The sequence below is a fragment of the Procambarus clarkii genome, chromosome 57 (assembly GCF_040958095.1).
Source record: "Procambarus clarkii isolate CNS0578487 chromosome 57, FALCON_Pclarkii_2.0, whole genome shotgun sequence".
NCBI lineage: Eukaryota > Metazoa > Arthropoda > Malacostraca > Decapoda > Cambaridae > Procambarus > Procambarus clarkii.
The window spans coordinates 15,200,015-15,227,514 of record NC_091206.1 but is presented as its reverse complement, the minus strand read 5'-3'; the positions used below and the strand labels follow the sequence as shown (position 1 = coordinate 15,227,514).

The 27,500-nt window shown below is 42.1% G+C and overlaps 2 protein-coding genes across 2 annotated transcripts in view; one reads left to right on the top strand and one right to left on the bottom strand.

The window, feature by feature from the left end:
* Positions 1–15,565, bottom strand: part of LOC123744945 (membrane-spanning 4-domains subfamily A member 18-like) — a 22,886-nt gene extending 7,321 nt beyond the window's left edge. The window contains exon 1 of the mRNA XM_069306219.1: positions 15,443–15,565. Within this exon, the coding sequence (XP_069162320.1) occupies positions 15,443–15,565 (123 nt within the window). The remainder of the gene's footprint in view (positions 1–15,442) is intronic.
* LOC123745012 (uncharacterized) overlaps positions 1–27,500 on the top strand; it is a 206,025-nt gene that overhangs the window by 5,978 nt on the left and 172,547 nt on the right. The window lies entirely within an intron of this gene.

Below are 27,500 nucleotides of genomic sequence, written 5' to 3'. Positions count from 1 at the left end.
GCGTGAAGCAAGGAGAATCAACAGCGTGAAGCAAGGAGAATCAACAGCGTGAAGCAAGGAGAATCAACAGCGTGAAGCAAGGAGAATCAACAGCGTGAAGCAAGGAGAATCAACAGCGTGAAGCAAGGAGAATCAACAGCGTGAAGCAAGGAGAATCAACAGCGTGAAGCAAGGAGAATCAACAGCGTGAAGCAAGGAGAATCAACAGCGTGAAGCAAGGAGAATCAACAGCGTGAAGCAAGGAGAATGAACGGCGTGAAGCAAGGAGAATGAACGGCGTGAATCAAGGAGAATCAACAGCGTGAAGCAAGGAGAATGAACGGCGTGAAGCAAGGAGAATCAACAGCGTGAAGCAAGGAGAATCAACAGCGTGAAGCAAGGAGAATCAACAGCGTGAAGCAAGGAGAATCAACAGCGTGAAGCAAGGAGAATCAACAGCGTGAAGCAAGGAGAATCAACAGCGTGAAGCAAGGAGAATGAACGGCGTGAAGGAGAATGAACGGCGTGAATCAAGGAGAATCAACAGCGTGAAGCAAGGAGAATGAACGGCGTGAAGCAAGGAGAATCAACAGCGTGAAGCAAGGAGAATGAACGGCGTGAAGCAAGGAGAATCAACAGCGTGAAGCAAGGAGAATCAACAGCGTGAAGCAAGGAGAATCAACGACGTGAAGCAAGGAGAATCAACAGCGTGAAGCAAGGAGAATGAACGGCGTGAAGCAAGGAGAATCAACAGCGTGAAGCAAGGAGAATCAACAGCGTGAAGCAAGGAGAATCAACAGCGTGAAGCAAGGAGAATCAACAGCGTGAAGCAAGGAGAATCAACAGCGTGAAGCAAGGAGAATCAACAGCGTGAAGCAAGGAGAATCAACAGCGTGAAGCAAGGAGAATGAACGGCGTGAAGGAGAATGAACGGCGTGAATCAAGGAGAATCAACAGCGTGAAGCAAGGAGAATGAACGGCGTGAAGCAAGGAGAATCAACAGCGTGAAGCAAGGAGAATGAACGGCGTGAAGCAAGGAGAATCAACAGCGTGAAGCAAGGAGAATGAACGGCGTGAAGCAAGGAGAATCAACAGCGTGAAGCAAGGAGAATCAACAGCGTGAAGCAAGGAGAATCAACAGCGTGAAACAAGGAGAATCAACAGCGTGAAGCAAGGAGAATCAACAGCGTGAAGCAAGGAGAATCAACAGCGTGAAGCAAGGAGAATCAACAGCGTGAAGCAAGGAGAATGAACGGCGTGAAGCAAGGAGAATCAACAGCGTGAAGCAAGGAGAATCAACAGCGTGAAGCAAGGAGAATCAACAGCGTGAAGCACACCGAATCAACAACGAGAAAGAGCAATGAAAACTGATGAAATTTCAATATTTCACAAGCTTGGGATAGAGGCAAACATATACCGACCGTGAGTTTGTTCCCTTGGATCAACGCCCCCGCGGCTCGGTTTCTGACCAGGCTTCCTGGTTGATAGTGGTCTGGTCAACTAGCCTGTTTGATCTAGCTGCTCGCAGCCTGACGTATCGGGTTCTCTTTTGAAGAGCCGTGAGAGGAAGGCTAGTTTATGTCGCTTATGTTAGAGGGTGTTGTAAAGTCTCTTGATGATAGAGTTTTCTCTTAGAATGCTTAGTGTAACTGTGCTTTTCAACGGGGCTATTTTGCACTTCCTGCCATACCTCTTGGACTCATTTGGAATTATTTCCGTGTGCAGATTTAGAACCAATCATTCTAATATTTTCCAAGTGTAAATTATTATGCAACTTTGTTATAATTACGGCTACTATTATTGCTACTATTCTTGACAGACCAATTGCTATTTACAGTGCTAGGGAGACTACTTTTGTCATTAATATCGCCCACTCTTAGGAATATCATCAATCAAATTACAGTCTAAATTAATTTCAGTTTACAGTTACATTAGTTTATTTCACACGGATTTACATCTCTTCAGGTCAGTCAGAATTGTAGCGATATTTATGTTATTACGAACCAAACTTCTGTTTCAGGTAATTTCTTTGTTCTTATTCGCTAGAGCACGGTGTTGGTGCTATGAATTTTCTGCAGACGAAGTCAGCTGAAGATAATGTTGAGTGTGGAGAGAGAGACTTCCTTTTCTCTATCTTACCCTTATATTTTCCTCAATCTTATATTATTCACAATCGACTTGAGAATGGTCCAGGACGGACCGAAACGTCGGCGTCCCTTCATTTTCTAGTGTATGGATTGGTCAACTTATATTGTTCAGTTAGCATTAAGAATAGGAAAATTATCCTTCCTTCCCATTATAAAAGAGGGTCACAGGCTAATAGACTTTTTCAGTTATCGACTTGATCCTTGTATTCCTATATGTTATCTCCCTTATACCCTCTCTGTTTCCCTCCCTTGCGGTTATCTCAAGTCTTTGTTTCACAAATAATATATTCGTTTACCTATCCGTGTATCCATGCTGTCAACATCTACCCTTCTCCATCAAATTATCCACCTCCATTCTCCTTTAATCTGATTTCTTTTCTTGTTCATATCCGTTCCATTATCCACTTTTCTCACTTCTCTCTCTACTTTTTTCTGTTCCGTCGCTGTCCGATATTTCCTCCTCGATCAATCTACATATTTCTTACGTCTCCGACACTCTCCTTCAGTCCACTTCTTTCCATTTTTGTTAGCTGACCCACTTTGACCAGTCCGTAGGGCCTCTTATCTTGTGCTGTCGGCGTTTGATCCTCTATGGCTCAAGGAGGTGGGTATCGTTCCTGCCAGCCTTCCTCATCTCCCAGCTCTTAGTGTGAGTCTATATCTCAGCTCTTAGTCTCTCTTTATATCCCAGCTCTTAGTCTTCGTCTTTATCCCAGCTCTTATAGTCCACCTCTATATCCCAGCTCTTAGCGTATCCACATATCTCAGCACTTTGTTTCCCCTCATATCCCAGAACTTTGGTCTCATGTCCCAGAACTTTGGTCTCATGTCCCAGAACTTTGGTCTCATGTCCCAGAACTTTGGTCTCATGTCCCAGAACTTTGGTCTCATGTCCCAGAACTTTGGTCTCATGTCCCAGAACTTTGGTCTCATATCCCAGAACTTTGCCCTCATATCCCAGCTATTTATCTAACATACCTCACTTCATAGTCTGTCCACACATCCCAATTCTTATACAAGAGTTACCTATGTTCATTTTAATCTAGCACGCTCTTCTTATAAATACCTCAGCCATCCCATACTGTTGTTTACTTCAGGAAAACAAAAGTCTTCGTCTGGCTACTCACTAGATGTCAGTGGAACACATCTGACCATACGAGCGAGCTCAGTCGAACGCATCTGACTATACGAGCGAGCTCAGTCGAACACATCTGACTATACGAGCGAGCTCAGTCGAACGCATCTGACCATACGAGCGAGCTCAGTGGAACACACCTGACCATACGAGCGAGCTCAGTCGAACACACCTGACCTCGTCTAGTCTCTCCCATTTCCAATCGTCTCAGCTTAGACTCGAATTCTTTGGCAGTGTGAAATTTGACTTCGTATTCGTCTAAGAGTTTCGTAATTATTCGTATATTCGCTTGATCATTTGTCTTCATCATATGACAAAGATTTTTCAGTTTTATAATTGTACATAATAACCCGAGAAGGCTGTAAACAGGTTTTAATTAGACTTGTTGTCTGCATGCAGCATGAGAATTTAATTTGAAATATGCCTATTAGATTTTTTAATTATTAATGCCAGAATTAATACCTTTTTGCTATCTCTAAAGCTTTGTGTTATTAATATTATTGTCAATTTGGTGTAATATATGAAACGATTATAATACTCCAGATCATTATATATATATATATATATATATATATATATATATATATATATATATATATATATATATATATATATATATATATATAAACATGTCAAAATATTTACAAGAATCAGAACATGAAAATGGTAGGCTTTAAGACAGCATGAAATTAGGCCTCAGAGCTCCTTGCTACCAGGTATTTGAGTACCACTTATTTTGAGTTATTAGACGAACACGAGGTGTAGACCACCATAATGGTAGGTATTAGAGTGCAACAATATCCATCACACACGCGAGTGCCAGAGTTCCTTGCACTCGCTCCTCATTTTAATTACTCCCTCGAAGGAGTTGTAAGCGTTTTAACTTCATCCCAGAATTTCTTTACGCCACACTTGAAGGAGTCATTCCCGTTAGCTCCTATGGCATATGAGAGTGTGTGGATGAGAAATAATATAACACACACACACATGCAGGGCCTCGCGGCTGAGTGGACAGCGCCTGGAGGTCATAGTCCTAAAGGCCCAGGTTCGATTCCCGGCGGAGGCGTACACAAATGGGCAGCTTCTTTCACTCTTATCAGCGAGGTCAGGGTTCCTGTTCGCATGGTTCTCGTATGGTACCTATTCACCTAGCAGTAAATAGGTACCTGGGAGTTAGACAGCTGCTACGAGCAGCTTCCTGGTTATGTGTGTGTGTGTGTGTGTGTGTGTGTGTGTGTGTGTCAGAGAGAAATATATGAAGTAGATATAATAGAGGAAAAATAGACTGGTTAGAAAGGGAAGGTCCAAGAGCTAATAGCTCGATTCTGCAGATACAAATAGTAAACACACACACACACACACACACACACACACACACACACACACACACACACACACACACACACACACACACACACACACACCAAAATATATACTGAGAGGGGTTCGAAGCCAGAACTCTCCATTTCACACACACAAAAAACCAGTTACACGAGAATAAATAAACTCTTGGCAAATAGTCCTGTTAATAAAATAATTGTGTTAGAGCATTATAAAGGATTTAATCACTTACCAGCGTAATGATCCCTGGAGAATTTAATTCATTTTATACCAGTTCCTTTGATGTTTACAGTCGTTATTTTGGAGGAAATATTGAGTCTGTGAATCATTTATTTGTTCCGTGTTTGCAAATTTTACGCGAAGCTGAAGCTGTGATGAGTAATTATCTAGCTTCATGACCCTTTCCCAGGCATTACTCATCAGTTGACTCATCACCCTCATCATCCTTCCCTACACCCTTTCAAGTTTTACACTCATCACCATACCAGCTTCCCCCTCTTTCCTTCCCACAGCTTCCCTACTCTCTTCTTTCCTTATCTAAGCTTTTTCTATCTTTTCTATCCCTATTCACTTCTTCAAAGTCTCATTATCTTCACCGTTGTTCTGCTCCGTCCACGAATGGTCAAGATAATACTTAAGAACATGCTTCCCATCTCCTCCTCTTCTCACTATTTCTCTTCCTTCTCTTCTCTTCCTCTCTCACCAACTGGGTCATAGTGTAGACAGTTCTCATTATTTAATGAACGTCAAATTTGAAGCGCTTTTAGTCTAACCCGAAGCGTACAAATCTAGGTGTTCGACGTGACCTCCTGAGCTCTTAGGTATGGGTATTATTGCCTTGAATATTATACTCTCAGGAATGATAAGTCTCGCCTCATTTTGTGTTCATCTGGTCCTCATTTTGTGTTCATCTGGTCCTCATTTTGTGTTCACTTGTCCTCATTTTGTGTTCACCTTGTCCTCATTTTGTGTTCATCTGTCCTCATTTTGTGTTCACTTGTCCTCATTTTGTGTTCATCTTGTCCTCATTTTGTGTTCATCTGTCCTCATTTTGTGTTCACTTGTCCTCATTTTGTGTTCACCTGGTCCTCATTTTGTGTTCACCTGGTCCTCATTTTGTGTTCACTTGTCCTCATTTTGTGTTCACCTGGTCCTCATTTTGTGTTCACCTGGTCCTCATTTTGTGTTCACCTGGTCCTCATTTTGTGTTCACCTGGTCCTCATTTTGTGTTCACTTGTCCTCATTTTGTGTTCACCTGGTCCTCATTTTGTGTTCACTTGTCCTCATTTTGTGTTCATCTGTCCTCATTTTGTGTTCACTTGTCCTCATTTTGTGTTCATCTTGTCCTCATTTTGTGTTCACCTGGTCCTCATTTTGTGTTCACCTGGTCCTCATTTTGTGTTCACCTGGTCCTCATTTTGTGTTCACCTGGTCCTCATTTTGTGTTCACCTGGTCCTCATTTTGTGTTCACCTGGTCCTCATTTTGTGTTCACCTGGTCCTCATTTTGTGTTCACCTGGTCCTCATTTTGTGTTCACTTGTCCTCATTTTGTGTTCATCTGGTCCTCATTTTCTGTTCACATGCCCTCATAAATATTACTTTCCTCTGATGACAATCAACTATTTCAATGCGCATATTCTCGCGTACTTGAGCCCAGCCGTTCAACATTCACTCCAGCATGATGTTGTTGTTGTTGTTTTAGATTTAGCTACTCAGAACGAAGTGTCCATGTAGCACGGGCTATGGTGAACCCGTAATTGAGTTCGGTTATTCGCGATAACCTTGTTACTCTGATATTTGGGTCAAAGTTTTAAATGGAGGTGGGGTTTCCTCCTTTTTCCCTGTTTCTTTTTCGCTTCTGTTTAAGCCTTGTTTTAATAATATTATGTTGGTGGTGGATGTAGGTGCAGAATGTTCACTAGTGAGTCCCATTCTTTCACTCCAGTAGTTATGTCATGCGTATATTTGTCTCCAGGTAGGGTGAGTGAAGTTCACGGGACCATCTCACTCACTGTACTCACCTATTTGTGCTTGCGGGGGTTGAGCTATGGCTCTTTGGTTCCGCCTCTCAACTGTCAATCAACTAATGTGCAGGTTCCTGAGCCTATTGGGCTCTATCATATCTACATTTGAAACTGTGTGTATGGAGTCAGCCTCCACCACATCACTGCCTAATGCATTCCATTTGTCAACTACTCTGACTACTGTGTCAACTACTGTGTTGGTCCACTTACACAGTACCGTGCTGGAGGGCGTTTAGTCTCCAGTACTTGCTGTCATCGCCTGCACCCTTCACCGTGGTTTCTGTTGCGAGTTTATGTGCGAGGCTACGATTGAATTCGTTATTACGATTCACATTATTGATTTAAAATACTTGTTGCTATCCCCTCCCCCTTCCTTTTCGTGGCTTGGTTTTGGCAGTAAGGAATTTACATGTTGTCTCCAGTTACACTCATAGTCACTCACACACACGCACACGAACGAACACACACGCACACACACCACAGGGACGTTAGAAAGAACTTTTTCAGTGTCAGAGTAGTTAACAGATGGAATGCATTAGGCAGTGATGTGGTGGAGGCTGACTCCATACACAGTTTCAAGTGTAGATATGATAGAGCCCAGTAGGCTCAGGAAGCTGTACACCAGTTAATTGACAGTTGAGAGGCGGGACCAAAGAGCCAAAGCTCAACCCCCTCAAGCACAACTAGGTGAATAAACACACACACACACCGCCTATTTGAGGCCACTCTTAAGAGTAAGCCCCCGCCCCATCTTGGAGCCCCATCTAAAAAAAAACAAAAAAACATAAGCTCGAAAAAGTGCAGACGTGTGCATCGAGAGTCGTCCCAGAGCGAGGGATGAGGTATAAAGAGAGACTGAAGGAACTAAACCTGACGACGTTAGAAAGAAGGAGGGGGGGACATGATTCAGACGTATAAAATACTTAAAGGGATTGATAAGGTGGAAACAGAGGAATTGTTTACAATGATTATCTACAGAACAAGGGCGCACGGATGGTAGCTTGAGACTTAGATGTGTCATAGGGATGTTAGTAAGTTTTCGTTCATCATAAGGGTAGTGAGTAAATGGAATGATCAAAGAGAGCAAATTGTATTAGCAAACGCCATTCCTAACTTTAACAGTAGGTATGATAGGGAAAATAGGCTAATAGTCATTGCATTAAACAACCAACGGTTAGAAAAGCGGGGTCCAAGAACTAGAGCTGAATCATGCAGGCACAAATAGGTGAGTACACACACAGGTGCCTCGTGATTGAGTGGACAGCGCTCGGGGGTCGTAGTCCTAAGGGCCCAGGTTCGATTCCCAGCCGAGGGAGAAACTTACGGGCAGTTTCCTTCACTCTGATGCAACTGTTCACCTAGTAGTAAATAGATACTGTACCTAGAAGTTAGACAGCTGCTATGGCCTGCTTTCTGGTTATGTGTGTGCGTGTGTTAGAGAGAAATATATATCGCAAGCATAATAGAGGACAAAAATAGATAGAAAGACGGGGTCCAAGAGCTAAGAAGTCGATTCTGCAGGCACAAATAGTAAATACACACACACATTAATGCTTTAAAATGCATCAACATTGCTATAACAAAAAATTGCGTTAGAAAGGCGGGATCCAAGAGCCAATGTTCGATCCAGCAGGAACAAATAAGTGATGTTTATATATATATATATATATATATATATATATATATATATATATATATATATATATATATATATATATATATATATATATATATATATATATGTATATATATATATATTAAATCTCTACGTAAGAAGTCTTCACTTCCCCGTTCAACAGCTAATTTCATTATTATTACAATCTGCTGTAAGAAATACTTTATTGGCAATAATATCCTCACTTGCCTTTGTCAGCTGTGTTGGGAAGCCCTTTATCTCACCCTAGTTTTCCCTCACCCTTGTTCTCCCTCACCCTGGCCCTCCCTCACTCTGGCCCTCCCTCACTCTGGCCCTCCCTCACTCTGGCCCTCCCTCACCCTGGCCCTCCCTCACCTTGGCCCTCCCTCACCCTGACCCTCCCTCACCTTGGCCCTTCCTCACCCTGACCCTCCCTCACCCTGACCCTCCCTCACCTTGGCCCTCCCTCACTCTGGCCCTCCCTCACCTTGGCCCTCCCTCACCTTGGCCCTCCCTCACCTTGGCCCCCCCTCACCCTGACCCTCCCTCACCCTAACCCTCCCTCACCTTGGCCCTCCCTCACCCTGGCCCTCAACCGCTACTCACTGTCATAATTAGTGTTCTTGGTTAAGTTACAGTTGTCGTTACAAGGTGAGTGGATATTCTCTCTCTCTCTCTCTCTCTCTCTCTCTCTCTCTCTCTCTCTCTCTCTCTCTCTCTCTCTCTCTCTCTCTCTCTCTCCCTCTCTCTCTCCCTCTCTCTCTCCCCCTCTCTCTCTCTCTCTCTCTCTCTCTCTCTCTCTCTCTCTCTCTCTCTCTCTCTCTCTCTCTCTCTCTCTCTCTCCCTCTCTCTCTCTCTCTCTCTCTCCCTCTCTCTCTCCCTCTCTCTCTCCCTCTCTCTCTCCCTCTCTCTCTCTCTCTCTCTCTCTCTCTCTCTCTCTCTCTCTCTCTCTCTCTCTCTCTCTCTCTCTCTCTCCCTCTCCCTCTCTCTCTCTCTCTCTCTCTCTCTCCGGATGTTTACTCTCGCGAACATTCAGTACTCGATCTCACTCGAGCATCGACTTGTTCAAGTGCCTCGAGTGCGCCTCGAGTGTGTCCTTGAACATCACACACCGTAAATTCAACAGCCCGTTGTCGTGCTCTATTACAATTCCCTCCGTAATTGTTGCCAATTAAAAAAAATATATTATTTCAAGGGAAAATATTTTGAGGAGATAGGCGGAATCGACCCCGGGTCCCGGGCCACCCCTTCCACTCTCCCAGACGTTATTGTGAGTTAAATGAGTATTTTTTTTCTTTTAATTGTAACCAGCTTCCTTTTTTGTCTTTTCTATTTATGTTTCACTTTAGATATGAATCGTCTTATATATTCTACTCGGAGATTCTATTCTGTATTCGGAATTATTTTTTTCACTGAATTACAAAATAACGTTCTGAAATGTAGACGCGTTTGTCATTCTTTCCGGTCACACACAGAGATCACACTAACGTGATGCATTAAATGAACAAATCCAGTAAGATCGAGATCCAGTAAGTTCAGTAGAACTTCCGTTTCAACCCTTTTACCCTGTCGTAGCTCAGTCGATTAAGGCAGTGTCTGGGATGCTCCCGGACGCAGGTTCGAATCCTCGTCACGGCCCTTGTGGATTTATTCTTTCCGTTGTTTGAACTTCGTTGAGCGGCAATATACTTCAGCAGATCACAGTAAGTTACTGTGATCTGTAACCAACAGATCACAGTAACTTTGATAACACTGTAATAATGAGACCAATAACGTTGTTCCCGTTATTATGATCACATAACCAACTGTGACCTTTGGTCACAGTTGGTTATGTTTTGTCACAATAACGCCACAATAGGTCATAAAATGACACAGTAAAGTTACAGTCGGTCATAACAGGTCACAGTAGACCAGATAGACGTCACAGTAGGGCACTAAAGTTCACAGATCATTAAAGATTAATGTTTGTCACATAAGGTCATCCTAAGTCAGAAAAATCACCCCCCAAAAGTCACAAAACGTCATAATTAGCCACAGAAGGTCAGAGGTGACTACGAAAGGTCAGAGTAGGTCAGAAAACATAGCAAAAGGTCAGAGTAGGTCAGAAAACATAACAAAAGACCATAACTGGTCACAAAATGTCAGAATATGTCATCAAGAGAACAAATCCACAAGGGCCGTGATGAGGGTTCGAACCTTGTGGGTTTATTCATTTGATACATCACACTATTGTGATTATTGTGTGCAATGTCGCCAACAGGTTACAATTGCTCACAATAAATCCCAGTATATCACTGTAAACCACAAAACTTCACAGTAGTTCTCATTTAATCACCCTATCTTGAGATGATTTGAGATGAGATGCTTTCGAGGCTTAGATTCCCCGCGGCCCGGTCCTCGACCAGGCCTAGTCAGAAAACAGGTCACAAAGCACTGTGACCTTCGGTTCTACTGAACCGAAGTTCAGTAGAACTTCGGTTTCAACCCTTTTACCCTGTCGTAGCTCAGTCGATTAAGGCAGTGTCTGGGATGCTCCCGGACGCAGGTTCGAATCCTCGTCACGGCCCTTGTGGATTTGTTCAGGTCACAAAGGTCACAGGTCACAAATGGTGAACCAAAATTGTACAGAAGGTCGTTAAAGGTCACAATAGGATGGAGATGATGAAGACCACTCCGGTGGGTCTTCGGAGGATCAGTAAGAGAAGGTCGCTGCAGCTTACGTCCTTCATTAAGAGAGATTTGGAAAAGCGAGACCAAGAAAAGCTTAATAAGAAAATGTTCTTTGGTTCCGTTTGTTTTGTTTTTGTCTCTTCTGTCCCCCAGACTCGCAGATTCTGTTAGTGGTTCACTACCAACGGTAAATAACTTGATGTTTGAGATAAGTTCCAAGTACTTAATTAGGTATGATAAAAATGAAGTACTTAAAGCGACTTGAGAATGGTCCAGGACGGACCCTCTGGAAAAGCTACGAGAGAGGTATTAAATAGTATATACATGGAAGATATTGGTAGCCCAGGTCCCAAATTTACACTGTAAGAAAAAAAAACATGGTGGAGCGAACGATACGGAAGAAAATACAGAATAGAACCAGTGAGTAGTAGGGGTGCCATAGACACAATTAGAGACTCCTGTATGGACACCAGAGGTCCACTGCTGTTAAACACCCTCCCAGCAAGCATAAACAAATATTACCGGAACAAAGGTGAAGTACTTCATGAAGCAACTGACCAACATCCTGTTAGAAGTACCGGAGCAACCGGGTTGTGCTGGCTATGTGGGCCACACACACACACACACACACACACACACACATATATATATATATATATATATATATATATATATATATATATATATATATATATATATATATATATATATGTCGTACCTAGTAGCCAGAACTCACTTCTCAGCCTACTATGCAAGGCCCGATTTGCCTAATAAGCCAAGTTTTCATGAATTAGTTGTTTTTCGACTACCTAACCTACCTTACCTAACCTAACCTAACTTTTTCGGCTACCTAACCGAACCTAACCTATAAAGATAGGTTAGGTTAGGTTAGGTAGGGTTGGTTAGGTTCGGTCATATATCTACGTTAATTTTAACTCCAATAACAAAAAATTGACCTCATACATAATGAAATGGGTAGCTTTATCATTTCAAAAGAAAAAAAATAGAGAAAATATATTAATTCAGGAAAACTTGGCTTATTAGGCAAATCTGGCCATGCATAGTAGGCTGAGAAGTGCGTTCTGGCTACTAGGTACGACATATATATATATATATATATATATATATATATATATATATATATATATATATATATATATATATATATATATATATATATGTGTGTGTGTGTGTGTGTGTGTGTGTGTGTGTGTAAAACACGAAAATTAACACGTGATGAAAACTATGACAGTGTCAGACCACAAAGGAAGAACTGAAACAGGAATATCCTTAAGTACTTTCGTATTTAATAACACATCTCCTTTGACCCTTCTGAACCCTTATATAACCTCCATCTTATATATTAATATAAAATACGTACAAGCAAACTCCCACAAATACGCAGATACAGTGCCAGTGTGACGTACAGTGACGGATACACAAACAAATTATTCCTCGTTAGCCTCAGACTTCATCACCATAGCGCGCTTGTAAGTCCAAAAAACACCCAAATCGATGGACTTGCAACGGGGATGGGTGGAATCCGCGCCTGATATCCCAAGGTAATTGGTTCCTGGTGGCTTGTTGACATCCAGTGGCTGTCTTGTTTACATTTATTTTCCCTGAAATACTGGAGATATTTCCATTGGTTGTTTACATCTGCCAATTTAATGTTTACATTTGGGGTACTTCCAGATGAAGATTTGGTTGGCATGGATTGATTGGTTGGCCTGGATTGATTGGTTGGCCTGGATTGATTGATTGGCCTGGAATAATTGGTTGGCCTGGAATAATTGGTTGGCCTGGATTGATTGGTTGGCCTGGAATAATTGGTTGGCCTGGATTGATTGGTTGGCCTGGAATGATTGGTTGGCCTGGAATGATTGGTTGACCTGGAATGATTGGTTGACCTGGAATAATTGGTTGGCCTGGAATGATTGGTTGGCCTGGAATGATTGGTTGACCTGGAATAATTGGTTGGCCTGGAATGATTGGTTGGCCTGGAATGATTGGTTGACCTGGAATGAGTGGATAACCTGGAATGGCTTTGTCAGATTGGGTCGAGACCTGCTTTCATTACAGTTGCTGTAGCTTCGTAGTAGGTTGATTATTTTCTTGTATTTTGTTAACTGATTACGTTACAAAGTCTGTTTATACTCTGCATTGGAGTTGGTCATCTTTCATATGTACGTAGGCTGCAATTTCTGTACATATATATGCATGCAGGTCGTAATTATCTAATTTGAATTTAAATCACATACGTTATTTAGAGTTATTTAAAGGGAAACATCGTTGTTCTAATGCAGCTACAGTTACGATGATATTCTCTTTACGAAGATGATATATATATATAAATTACAAATATTTAGCGAGTACATATAGTGCTTTGAAATTAGTTAGGTTAATATCTGGCAATTAGTTACTAATGGTCCTAGCTTTTAAGACAAGACTTAATACTAATAATCATTGATTGATATGAAACTAATGCATTAATCACGAGGTCCTTGCCACATCAACGTTATCTGTACCACACCAACGAGACCGCGACGCAAACAACGAGATCACTAGTAACGAATGCAACAAAACGATGAGAAATCATTTAAAATAGGATAAATCTTTTCCTAAGGAACCAGCCTGTTAATCATCAGCTCCTTGTAATCTACACCTTGCGAAGGAGGCCATTATATACTCCTTAACATGACACACACACACAGAGAACAGGTTCCCGGACGCAGGTTCGAATCCTCGTCACGGCCCTTGTGGATTTTCATTTTCTCCTTAACATGATTTATGAATGTTGTTCACTTGTTTTCTCCATTAGGAAGAAAGTTACATATATCAGAGCAATTCAGTTCTTTGACGTCTTTCCGCTGGTTGAGTTTTAGAATTTATTTTGGTTTTAAGCCTGAATTTGGTGGTTCAAAATTTAATCCGCATCATTCATTTATGAGTTGATGTTGTTGTTAGATGCCGACGATTCTAGCTTGGAAAAAATAGTTGTTTCCTGTTCTAATGCATAGTATTAGATGAGACTTTGATTGGGTTAGGTTGTGTTGGGTTGGGTTAGGTTAGGTTAGGTTAGGTTAGCTAAGTAGATGTGAGGTGAGGCTATGTTATGTTCGGTTAGGTGGAGTTAGGATAGGAAAAAAAGGGGTGAAGTTAGAAGAGATGGCCCGTACCACCTCTTGGGTGGCTTAATCATCAATCAATCAATCAATCAGAGGAGAAATGAGTTGAGGTTAGGTTAGGTTAAGAAGGTGAGGTTAGAAGTAAAGCTAGGTTCTACATCATTTATTAATACAGTATTTTTTCTTTAATACAGAAATCTCACATATGCGGATGTCAGGAAAAAAAAAAGTCCCTTTACTTTTGAGTCGTAACTAAGCGATTTTGCGCCGGATTAGGGGCGAACTGTGTTCTTTTTCATTACACAGGCAGTGTAGTGATTCAGGCAGTCGATTAAGGCAGTGTCTGGGATGCTCCCGGACGCAGGTTCGAATCCTCGTCACAGCCCTTGTGGACTTGCGTTCTTTTTCATTATCTTAAATCCATCCGGCGGACAGCCCGCCCTACGACCCGGCATCTCACCCCCTCGCTGAACAACAGCAATATCAATCTTTAGTTAATATTCCAGTGACAGCTTGAGCGCCCCTAGCGTGTGCAGGAAGGGGCGACAAATCCTCTGAATTCATACAGGTGGAACATCAGTTCCTTTCATTCTGTATGACTGGCGCATATTCATGCATGGTTTGGTCCTGTGAAGGATTCTCAAATTTCCAGTTACAATAGATGGTACAAAAGCGTATATATCCGAGACTTTTATTAACATATTTAGAGCTAAATAAAAATTGGGCGGTATAATTACACAATTAAATACTATTTTTCTGTCATCAGAGACAGCAATAACTGTATTTCCAATTGACTGATGAAGTTTTTCATTAAATGTTTGAAAAAAAAGTTCATTCTAACATGGAATGAAAGGTATCAATAATGTTTTCTTGTAAGGAGCAAGAATCCGTAAAATAATTAAGTTGGTGATAGCGATCATAAGTTCTCATAGCTTGTTTATAAGGAAGGAAGGAAATTATCAGGGGAAAGCGCCAAGTCGGGATATTCCTGCGCGCGGCCTAAGCCTCTGGCTGGCCCACTAAGTGTTACTCGTTTCTGTCTTAGGAGGCGGTAGATGAGTATTTATGACTAGTAAGTATGTATTAAAAGTATCAACACAAGACAGAACGCGAAACAATGGGTATAAGTTAGATAAGTTTAGATTTAGGAAAGACTTGGGTAAATACTGGTTCGGTAACAGGGTTATTGATTTGTGGAACCAATTACCACGAAACGTAGTGGAGGTAGGGTCCCTCGATTGTTTCAAGCGTGGGTTGGACATGTATATGAGTAGGATTGGGTGGTTATAAACAGGAGCTGCCTCGTATGGGCCAATATGCCTTCTGCAATTACCTTTGTTCTTATATTGGCTTCAGTCATATTTTGTCCAGTGTATTTACCAACTTCTTCTGTGCTGGTAAATCTACACATTGTTTGATAATGTTCCAGTGGTCTGTCGGGCATGTCTCCACAGTGCTGACATTTCCTCTCGTCTTCTGGAACCTGTCAGCGTATTCCCCCATGTATACCATACAAGCATAATGTGCAGGCGATGAGTCAAAATAACGTGGCTGAAATATGTTGACCAGACCACACACTAGAAAGTGAAGGGACGACAACGTTTCGGTCCGTCCTGGACCATTCTCAAGTCGATTGTGACTTGAGAATGACAAGACAGTCGACTTGAGTCCAGGACGGACCGAAACAGCGTCGTCCCTTCATTTTCAAGTGTGTGGCCTGGTCAAGCAAGCATGATGTAAGTGTAGTTCTGATTTTAAGTGTACTTTTGATTTTCTATTTACCTGTCCATCAGAATAAGTGGTTTGTAGTTGGTTGAAGATTTGTACTAACTGGCAGCTCCTGCTGCTGCCTTATAGTGGCTGTTCATCTACATAGCTCCATCTCTAATTATTTTCTTAATCTGCACTAGACTTTGTGGTATGTAAATGTCTACATTCCCTCCTCTTAATTGCAAATTTTGCGGTTTCATCTGCAATGTCATTTGCTGGAATTCCTGCATGATTTGGCATCCAGTTCATATGTACTCGGCGACCTTGGCGTTTGAGTGTTTGCATTAATTTGTGGTCAGATGGATGTTGTCATATAAATGTTTTTGTTGCAAGGTTTCAACGGCAGTTCTCGGATCTGTATGTAAGATATGTTGATGTTGATGTTGATGATAACATGTTGATGTTCAGCAAGAGCATGTACCAAAGCCTTTTGGATGGCCAACATCTCTGTTGTAAAGCTCAACCAGCGTTTTGCGAGTCTCCAATTAAGTTTAGAATTTTCTACCTTAACTACAGATACAGATTCACGTCTCTGCTGGTCTACTGATCCATCTGTGAAGTATATGAAGCTGTCAGATACCAAGTTTGCTTCCATTTTCATCTAAGCAATGATGCGTAACAAATGGGGAAGAATCTGGTTCCTTGAAGAGCCGTAATCTTAAAAGTCTGCTAGCAACGATTCCCAAGGGGCTTGAATAACAAGGTCTGTGTGTATCGACACCCCTCTCAGTGATTGTGTTTGTGATCTCGAATGTATTGATAGTGTTTATTGCACAATGGATTCACCTGTTGCTATTGGAAGCTCTTCTGTCCCAATTTAGTCCTCCATTAAATATATCTTTTAGTGAACTGATTCTTGGACTTGTCAGTATCTTGGTCAGCAGGCAACAAACCCTTTTACCTTTATTTCAACCGATGTTAGTTTGGTTCCTAGCCTTAGGCTTAATATTTTAGCCCACCTGGGAGCCTCTGTTATGACTCGCATTGCATCGTTTTGAATAAGTAGGACAGGCGCTGGGTAATCAACTAGGGAACGAACGACGTGTATGTAAAGCATTCTTAACACTTTCGTGTCCCGCTCCTAAACGGGGCCCTGTGATTGCTCTCGTTACATTCAATTTTGACTTTGCTTTATTCTTCACATATTAAATTTGCTTGTTGAATATCATTTTAGAATCTATACTCCAAGATATTGATATTGTGTACCAGTGAATGTTAATGTCTTTAATACATAGGTGCTTGTCTGGAGTGTTGTCACTGATTCACGCTGCCTTAGGTTCTGTGCAGATAAAATAGTCGTGTAGTTAAACCGACACGTGGCTGAATGTATATGACTGATCACGTGTGTGGTTGAACAGACGCACGTAGTCTACGAGAGGTTGACGAGAAACACATTGCTATACAACGAGAGGTTCAGCCATGCTTCAGTAGACTCTGTTGACTCAGCAGCTGCTTGACGAACGCAACTCAACGACGATTTGCTATCTCAGCTTCTCTCGGAGCAGCAAGAGGACACCGAGATGGATCTGACATCCACTTTATCCAGAAACTGCAAGTGTGACGGCCTCGTCGCGGCAAGGATTGCTGAAGCTATATTCTAGACTGATCAATCTCAACGTCATCCACTTCTCAATCCTGATTGCCTGCCTTTCCAGGAACTTTTTTTTTGTCAGTCCATTTCTCAATGATTTGACACGTGTTTCGGCTCACCGCTCACCTATTCCCCCTCACCTTGCGTGTATCTACGGTAAATAACTATTGACCAACAAAGCCAATATGGTCTGAAATGTGTAAGTGTAAAGAGATCACCAGCATGACATGTGAAGTTACTGACATAGAGACGAGTCCAGACTTCTCTACCTAGCAGATCTTCGAAGCTCGGGGTCTCATCACAGACAGAGATCACACTAACGTGATGCATCAAATTCTCTATGTACTGTAGTATCTGTTTCAGAAATATGGGAAAAGAGGGCTCCATTTAAACCGTATTCCAGGTTCCCAAGACCCGATTCACGGGTTGTTATGGGGGTGTTGTAGCCGATATTAAATAGTGAGGAATGCGCTACAGGCATATATATGCCAGAGCTCACAGTACTGTTCCTTGCTGCAGGCGACGAGTCACAATAACGTGGCTAAAGTATGTTGACCAGACCACACACTAGAAGGTGAAGGGACGACGACGTTTCGGTCCGTCCAGGACCATTCTAAATCGACTTGAGAATGGTCCAGGACGGACCGTAACGTCGTCGTCCCTTCACCTTCTAGTGTGTGGTCTGGTCAACTGTTCCTTGCTCTTGCTATCAGTTAGCATATATATATGTTCAAGATTTCGGACAATCCGTTCCTGTTTGTTCCACAAATTTCATGAATCCATCCTAGATATATGTTTGCTCTCCGGACGAGCATAAATGCTGATTCAAGTTTGATGTGCTGAGATTAAATTCGATTAGGATTCGTTTCACTGGATACTTTAATCTGTAGTCTACGACGGCAGGGTCAACATGGGTGTTTTGGTCGTGAAGGCTCCGCAATACTCTTGATACAACCCGTCCTCTTAAAAATAACGTCACTTTTGGCTCGTATGCGCGCTATGGCCAAATTTGGACGTAATTTGAAATGAAATCGACTCACAAAAGTGACGTACTGTTCCGTTTTCTGTTTGAGTCGTCCGGCTTAACCCGTCCTCTTAAAAGTCAGGTCACAATGGTCAGGTCAAACTATTTGTTGATCCATAACTACACCTGTGAGTGGTGGGGACACATCAGCTCGGCTCATGTATGATAAATGGTTGAGTCAACATGGCAACAATTTCATTAAGCTGAACATACGTTATAAATGCAGATGATGAGTCACAATAACGTGGCTGAAAAAAGGAGACCAAACCATACACTAGAAATTGAAGAGACGACGTCGTCAACTTGATAATGGTCCAGAATGGACCAAAACGTCGTCGTCTATTCAGTTTCTAGTGTGTGGTTTGGTTAGTACCTTATAAATGTACTTCTACTGATGTGTGATGTGTGATGTCACTGATGTGTGTGTGTGTGTGTGTGTGTTTGTGTGTGTGTGTGTGTGTGTGTGTGTGTGTGTGTGTGTGTGTGTGTGTGTGTGTGTGTTATTGTGACTGAACCATTTATCTACCTCTACTCCACCCTCCAAGTATCAACACACTCATCGCCATGAACAAAAATGATGATTTTGCTCTTCATAAAGCTGTCACACTCGCAACAATTGCCATTGCAATTGCTCTTAAGATCTAAGCACACACGAGCGTTAAGTCTACACCGACCAATGGCCTGCCAATTAGGCTGTTACACAGCAAACTGCAGCAGACCGAAGGGTTTTATAGCAATAATACCTGTACACAGACTAAGAGTCAAATCAAACAACGGGCTTCACTGAGAGAACTAGTTACCTGTACACTTAACCACACTGGATGAGGAATAACTTACTGGGATTCAGAGTCTGCTCTTCGAGCGCTTGAAAACTCCTCCTGCTTGAGTGATAGCAAGAATCTCACAATAATAAACTATATATAACGTACTGTACGGAATAAAGAGATTAGAATACCTTTTGTGTGGAAACCATCTCATACAAACTCACTATGATGACACAGACATGCAACAAGAATGAAGTTGAACTAGACCTGGGTATCCCCATCTCTGTTGCTAAGATAATATTGCTCTAAACATTCAGGTCTGTTAGGGGAAAAGAGTATCTCTCATACTTCACAAAGAAATCACATTAACATTCTCATGTATCAATTTTCTTGATTTTCTCATGTATCAATGAGAAAATCAATAGGAGCCATGTGTAGGATTCGAACTTGTATATTGGGTACCCAGTGTGCAAGTTCTAATCCTTCTCATTGCTGCTACTGACTTTTTCTCATAAAGCATCCAAAGTCTGCAAGTGCGGGCTACTAATCACATGGTTTTGTATGGTTAACTATCTTGTAAGATTGGTATTTTTTAGCATCATGAAGATAGCTCTGATATGTAACCCTTGATATGTAACCCTTAATATGTAACCCTTTCATATAGTCTAGCGTAGCTGCATTAATCTATATGTACCTAAGTATGTTGTTAAAAACAAACTCTTCACCAGCTGATCACTGAGGAAGGTTCTACTATCCTCTGGACAGCTGATCGAGTCTTCACCAGCTGATCACTGACCAGCGACATGCACTGGTGTTTACAGCAGTGAGCGACGAGCCACAAGCGTATAACTTTTCTTATTTAAAGTGTTAAAATCACTCTTCCGGACGCCCGGACAATGGCGCTCTTGTCGTGTTGAACTCCATCCTAAATCCGAACAGGTTGTTGACCTTTTGCCTCACTTAGTTGGAAATTCACACGCTTGCTTATATCCATAGAGACAGCACGTCCGACCGCTGCCACATGTGAGCTGCTGCTAATTCCACACACTGTGAGTTGAATGTATTCCATCCTCTGTGACTGGTGAAGTGTGAGTTGAACCTGTTCCATGTTCTGTGTCTGGTGAAGTGTGAGTTGAACCTGTTCCATGTTCTGTGACTGGTGAAGTGCGAGTTGAACCTGTTCCATGTTCTGTGTCTGGTGAAGTGTGAGTTGAACCTGTTCCATGCTCTGTGACTGGTGAGCTGTGAGTTGAATGTGTTCCATGCTCAGTGATTCTGGATACATTTTCTAGTTGTTAATCCTCTGTGAGTTTCTGTGATTCTGACGGTGGATGTAAATTATGAAAATCTGGTAATGTTAGCGACTAGGCTCCTCTCTCCTATTTTACACATATCTGACTTCGTGGCCACCTCACACACCCCCCTTTACACGAGCTGTTCACTCGTGTGATCAGCTCTTTAGCTGATCACCTAATACTGCCTCTGTAGGTGAGACCCAACCCTAATACTGCCTCTGTAGGTGAGACCCAACCCTAATACTGCCTCTGTAGGTGAGACCCAACCCTAATACTGCCTCTGTAGGTGAGACCCAACCCTAATACTGCCTCTGTAGGTGAGATTCCCTCCCCCCATTCACACGAAGACACTTAAGCATCTACACACACCAGAAGAGTCCCAATCATAGCCAGATGTCCACAGGACAAGGGCCCACAGTCTCACCCAGGAGTCCCAGCAGAAAGCCGTTCCACCCACACATCAAACACACACACACACACACACAAACACACACACACACACAGGGACCCTTAAGCATGTCTCAAGTGTGTTATGGTGATGATCGGATCATCCGGCGCGAGGTTATCCACTGGTGAGGTTGGGTAACGATGAGTTGAGGGGATAATGACAGCTGTAAGGGGGGGCTTGAGGGGGAGTAATTAAAGGGGTCATGATTTATGCTCTGCCCCCTCTCTCCCTCCAACCATTTAATCCCCGATCTCACATCTCATCGTGGAGTTTCCTACCCACGTTCCCAATCCCTTAACCACCCTTGCTACCCTTCCCATATGATGTAAAAGCTAATCCAAGCGTCTAGAAAATATTTGCAATATGAAATGGGTGGTTTATGATAGCGACTAATTAGTGTACAGATGCAAGGACAGTTTCTCGTTACTGTGGAGAGTAACGGGGCGGATTAATGCTGATCATGATGATTAATGCCTTGCAGGATTAGTTAGGATCGGTGACCAATGAATATTTGGTCGAAAATTAGGTTACATATAATATGTCGTCCACCTGTACAGTGGTCACTTTGAGTTCTATATATTTATTTCATACATTTGCTTTCATATTTCTGTGTATGTGTGTTTGTATATAGAAACTAAAATTGTAATGTGACTTAATTTATTATTAGATAACCCTGGCTGGGGGTGACTCCATTGTTGTCACAATGTTTAGTTTTTTCGAAACTTTCAAAGTTCATCGTTGTGTTGGGACTCAGGGAGGCGCCTGAGGATTACGGCGCTCTCTTGCCCCCTTGTGGCAGATTTTAGAACCATTTTAATATGACGGCGGAGGAGGGGGAAGGGGGAGGGGAGGGGGGAGGGGGGAGGGGGGGAGGGTCTTGCATGATACCTCAACATATGTTGACGAAACCACACACTAGTAAGTGAAGGGATGACGACGTTTCGGTCCGTCCTGGACCATTCTCAAGTCGATTGTTCACAAACGACTTGAGAATGGTCCAGGACGGACCGAAACATCGCTGTCCCTTCACTTTCCAGTGTGTGTGGTCTGGTCAACATATTTCAGCCACGTTATTGTGACTCCTCGTCTGCATACCTCAACATATTTATATATATTCATATTAGTATAGCTGGGTATGCATACATATGTGTATTTATATACAATGCCATGTTTGCAGCTTAGTATATCCATATAACCGAGTATACTAAGCAGGAAGAAAGTGCCGTGTAGAGTATCACAAACACACTTGTGTTGATGTTGTCGGAAAGTTGTGTTATGAGAGCTTGGTCACGACCCCGTGACGACGACCTCTCCCTCACCTCCCACTGGCCCTCACCACTCCCCCCTCCTTCTCCCCCCCCCCTCCCATCTTCCCCTCATTATCCCTCTTAATATCTGATACTCTCCTTCTACCCTTCCCCCCCCCCCTGCATCTTCTTCTCTTCTCCTCGCCTACATCTTTTTCTTTTCTTTTTTCTAATTATCTCTCCACCATTCCTTGTTTTCAGTGTAAACAAGTAGAGAAAGAAATGCGAACTTCTTTTGGTGTGGGAGGAGAGGTAATTACCAGAAGAACAGCGTGGCTATATAGGCCTGTTTCTTATATGTACTTGTCTCAAATGATATACCTTCGCGAAATTTTGAAATTAATCAAGATTTTATCAGGAAAGATGATTGATAAACCACTTCCATCTGCATGTTTCGAACCGTCGTAAATAAAGCAGCAGAGAAGAAATGGTAATGTGAATATTCAAGGAGAAAGCTCTTGAGGAGAAAGATGGGGAAATGGGGCGTACAAAGTCTTCACTTTACAGGTTAAAGCTTTATCCAATTTAACATTCGGGACGTCCTACTGGGTAACGTGGACACTATACGAAATGGGAGACATTGAGGACACGGGAGGATCTCCTGAAACCCTTCCGCTGCTAAAGGTCAAGATGTCAGAGGACTGGAGGTGGAATAAGCTGGAAGTATCTGAGATAAAACACATGGCAATTCTCCTCTAGCGACGGAACACCGGGTGCTACATATATACTCAGGGTTGAGGCAGAACCAAAGGGTCCCAAGCCACACGCCAGATGTGATTTATAGCAAATGGAAGGCGAAGGGTCGAGGTAAAGCTAAAGAATGGCGCGCAGCGTCCGTAATCTACTTTAGACTCGCTAGGGATAAGGGCGATTTGAGAAGTGACCACAGATCTGCACTTTAGAGAGGTAAAAATGCGTAAAGCAACAAAGTTCTTGAATTCTGTGGAATTGTGGAATTCAGTCTGTGGCTTGAAACAGGAAGGAAATTCCTGTTTCAGTCCTTCCTTCGTGGTCTGACACTGTCACATTTTTCATCACGTGTTAATTTTCGTGATTTACACACACACATACACAGTATATATATATATACATATATATATATATATATATAATATATATATATATATATATATATATATATATATATATATATATATATATATATATATATATATATATATATGTTTTATAACTAGAAAGGGTATCCTTCTGTGCCAGGATTTCTTTCTTTTTGTCACTCGGCCTCCGTCTCTCTCCCTCTCTCTCTCTCTCTCTCTCTCTCTCTCAGATAATGCGATATAATGAACAGGACAAAAACTCACTGGACAAAAACATCATCTCAGACACTTGTGGTCGCATTAGAGCAAACTTCCTAAATGAGGACACTCTGGCAGACCCTGCCAAACCTATGACACTCTTCCACCCTCCACCACTCACACTACACTATTGGGTGAGGCTAGCCTCAGGCGTCTGACCTCCCACTTTGGCCATTTATTCATCATTTGATGTTTACTTATAGACCCAATAGTCCATCCTGGGGTGTGGTCTGGAGTTAACTGTGAGGTATTCTGGTTTACAACTAGTGTAGTCTACAATCTTGTGGTTACACAGTTGGGAAAAAGAGCTTTCTAGATAGGAGAGTTGAGTTTCAGGCTGTAGAGCAGCCAGCAGTTGCAGATGCTGGCCAAAGTGGTTTCTTTGTAATATACCTTGTGGTAAAGTTATTTCTGTGCCTGAAGATGCAGAGCTGGAGGCAGGAGGAGGAGGAGGAGAGGAGGAGGAGGAGAGGAGGAGGAGGAGAGGAGGAGGAGGAGAGGAGGAGGGGAAGGACAAGAAGAGGACGAGGGGGAAGAGGAGCGAATAGGAGAGGAGGAGGAAGGAGAAGGAGAGTATAAAATTAAGTTGAGAGGAGGAGACAGGAGATGCTGTGGAAATAGGAGGAAAAGATCCCCTGGAAGGTATATTATAGTGTAGATGAGAAGGGAAAATTGCTGGAAAGTTAGATGAAGGAGAAGTGTGAAGAGGAGAAGGATGAGGAAGAGGGAGAAGTAAAAAAAAAAAGACGAAAATAGTTGGAAAAGTTACAGGAAAAAAATCAAATACAGGAATAAATCGAGAAGGAAAAACGAAATCGAATACTTGACTGAAATTTTAAGAGCTATATTAAATTACTTTCAGCATGTACAAATTATTACTCCGGCATATGGCTAGTGCAACCCGCGCCTGCATCTCAATTTGTACCTGTACCGTGTACCTGGGCGCCATCAAGTACCTGGACCCCAGTGTGTGTACCTGGTCGGAGGTGTGTACCTGCATCATGACCTGCAAATACACTTTAACCTGCACCTTCTCCTCAGCTCATTATATGCACGAACGATTGTACCTGCAACTGGTATCTGCACCTTGTACTTGCACCCTGTACCTGGACCTAGTACCTGTACCCCTGTTCCTGACCCTTGTACCAATACCTTATATCTGTACCTGGTCCCTGTACCCTGTACCTGTATCATAACTATCATAGCCGACGTGTCTATGTCAACTGATTTTAAACATGCTAATAAATATCTCCTTGAGAGGACCAGAGTCCATAAGTGAACCTAATTTGCCCTTAGTTTTCAGAACTTTCTCACTGAAATGATAGTTTGGCTTGTAGCTAAACAAGATACATTTCGACACACATGGCCAGAGTCTGTTTAATCAACTCTGTCAAGAGATATGTTAATACTGTTCCATAAGGTTGTTGTGTTTGTGTTCATGTTTGTTCCGAAAGACAATTATGGTGCAGAAACTTTGTTCTGCTTTAATATGATGCCTGGATTCACATTGATCTATGGTAACATTTTCATTGTATTATTAATACAATTTTGTTTCTATATATAATTTCCTGCAAGCTTAACGCCTTAAAGCATGACCTGCAGCACTGTGCAAACTTGGCAGAAGGTGACTGAGTTATCATAAACTGTCAGAACAGATCTAAGATGACTAAGAGCCAGACTCTTACCGGATAACAGCCTTTTTCCAGTACATTATTCGAACACTCTTGAGACCATCTCCGGATAAGCTATAGTAACCTTAAAGCTTAGTAACCTTAAAGCTTAGTAACTTTAAACCTTAGAAATCTTGAACTGTGTCTGCAGCTCAGCCTGCAGCTCAACCTGCAAAGCTCCTTAACCTGTAACCAGACCATAAATGGCACTTTATCCTGTAGCCACAACATAACTAACGCCAATATTGCAACCAATGCCTGATCTAAATCTTGTACCAGCTCCTCTTGCTGTACCTGCACGTTATCCTGTAACTAAATTACACTACGTAACTGTACCTCAATATGTACTTTCACAAGTTTCTGTACCGGCAAAAGTGTTCTGTACCAGCCCCGGAATCTATGTCTCTCCCACACCAATGTAATTTGTGATTACAGTAGTTCAGTAAGTAAAGGGATAAAATATATGTACCTGTGCTTGTGTAGGAGCATATTTATATATGTACATGTGCTTGTATACAGGCATATATGTACGTGTGTTTGTATATATGCATAACAATACTTTTTGTCTAAACAGACGAAAGCAACTTAAGTTCTTGGAAGCTAATCACAAACGATGCTGTTTAGAAATGGTTCCACCTTCACGACCTTCATAGAATTAACTCTGGACAATTATTTCCAGCTGTTCATTCAGCGTTTGATTAAAGTGACCAACTTTCTGAATTCTTCCCAGAGTGACGTGGGCACCTTTGAAATTTTGAACTTTCCAGTTTTAAGTTCTTTTTATTAGTTTAAAGTTGAGAGGAAATGTTAAGTATTTTAATGAGTCCTTCAGTAAAGCTCTTGGCTACTTTGGTGTTTGTGACTCGATAAACCGGACTGTTTGTGACTCGATAAACCGGACTGTTTGTGACTCGATAAACCGGACTGTTTGTGACTCGATAAACCGGACTGTTTGTGACTCGATAAACCGGACTGTTTGTGACTCGATAAGCCGGACTATGTTTCGGTCTGGATCCCTTGAACGTTTTTTGGGGTCTCGAGTGATGCTTATGACACTAGTGACTTCATCTGTCGCTTGTTTTAAGTGTTTTCTAAGTCTTTCTGTGCTTTTGTTGTTAGTTTTCTGTGTGAGAATTATTAGTTGTTGACAGATATTCTTGATTATATTAGATATGTATACATATACATGCACAAACATATTTATATGCAATATATATATATTTATATTTATTTACTATGTGTAAAAGCCACAAATATCATTCCTTTACCGTTGTCATGACAACATCTTGGAACGCCCCCATAAGCTCTCACAAGATGCACACCAACACCGCTCTTCTCTAACTTTCTGAAACCCTCTTCCTTATTGATTCAGAACATAGCAAAGAAGTTATAAAAAAAACATAAACGGAGTTATGATAACATGTTGATAAATAACTGCTGATAATTTTAAACACAGGACGTCGGAATTATCTTCTGACGAATGCGTGTCTTCTCACGAATGCGTGTCTCGGGGCAGCTCGGCGTCTCACCATCTGTTTCCTCTGATTCAACAGTTTCCTTACAACCCGACACAGATGCGGTTGGGGGCACATAACAAGTTTATGTAACAGATGTGGGGAACAAGTGCGTGCTTCACTATGTTTCTAGATTACGGGTTTTGGTCGTGTTTAACACACACACTCACACACACACTCACACACACACACACACTCACACACACACTCACACACACACTCACACACACACATAACATAAACTTACATGGAGCCCGTACCTTGTCAAGCACAAGACGAAGCTGGAAAAAGTCCAAAGGTATGCTACTAGACTAGTCCCAGAACTAAGAGGCATGAGTTATGAGGAAAGGCTGCGGGAAATGCACCTTACGACACTGGAAGACAGAAGAGTAAGGGGGGACATGATCACAACCTACAAAATCCTCAGGGGAATCGACCGGGTAAACAAGGATGAACTATTCAACACTGGTGGGACGCGAACAAGGGGACACAGGTGGAAGCTGAGTACCCAAATGAGCCACAGAGACGTTAGAAAGAACTTTTTCAGTGTCAGAGTAGTTAGTAAATGGAATGCATTAGGAAGTGATGTGGTGGAGGCTGACTCCATACACAGTTTCAAATGTAGATATGATAGAGCCCAATAGGCTCAGGAATCTGTACACCAGTTGATTGACGGTTGAGAGGCGGGACCAAAGAGCCAGAGCTCAACCCCCGCAAGCACAATTAGGTGAGTACAATT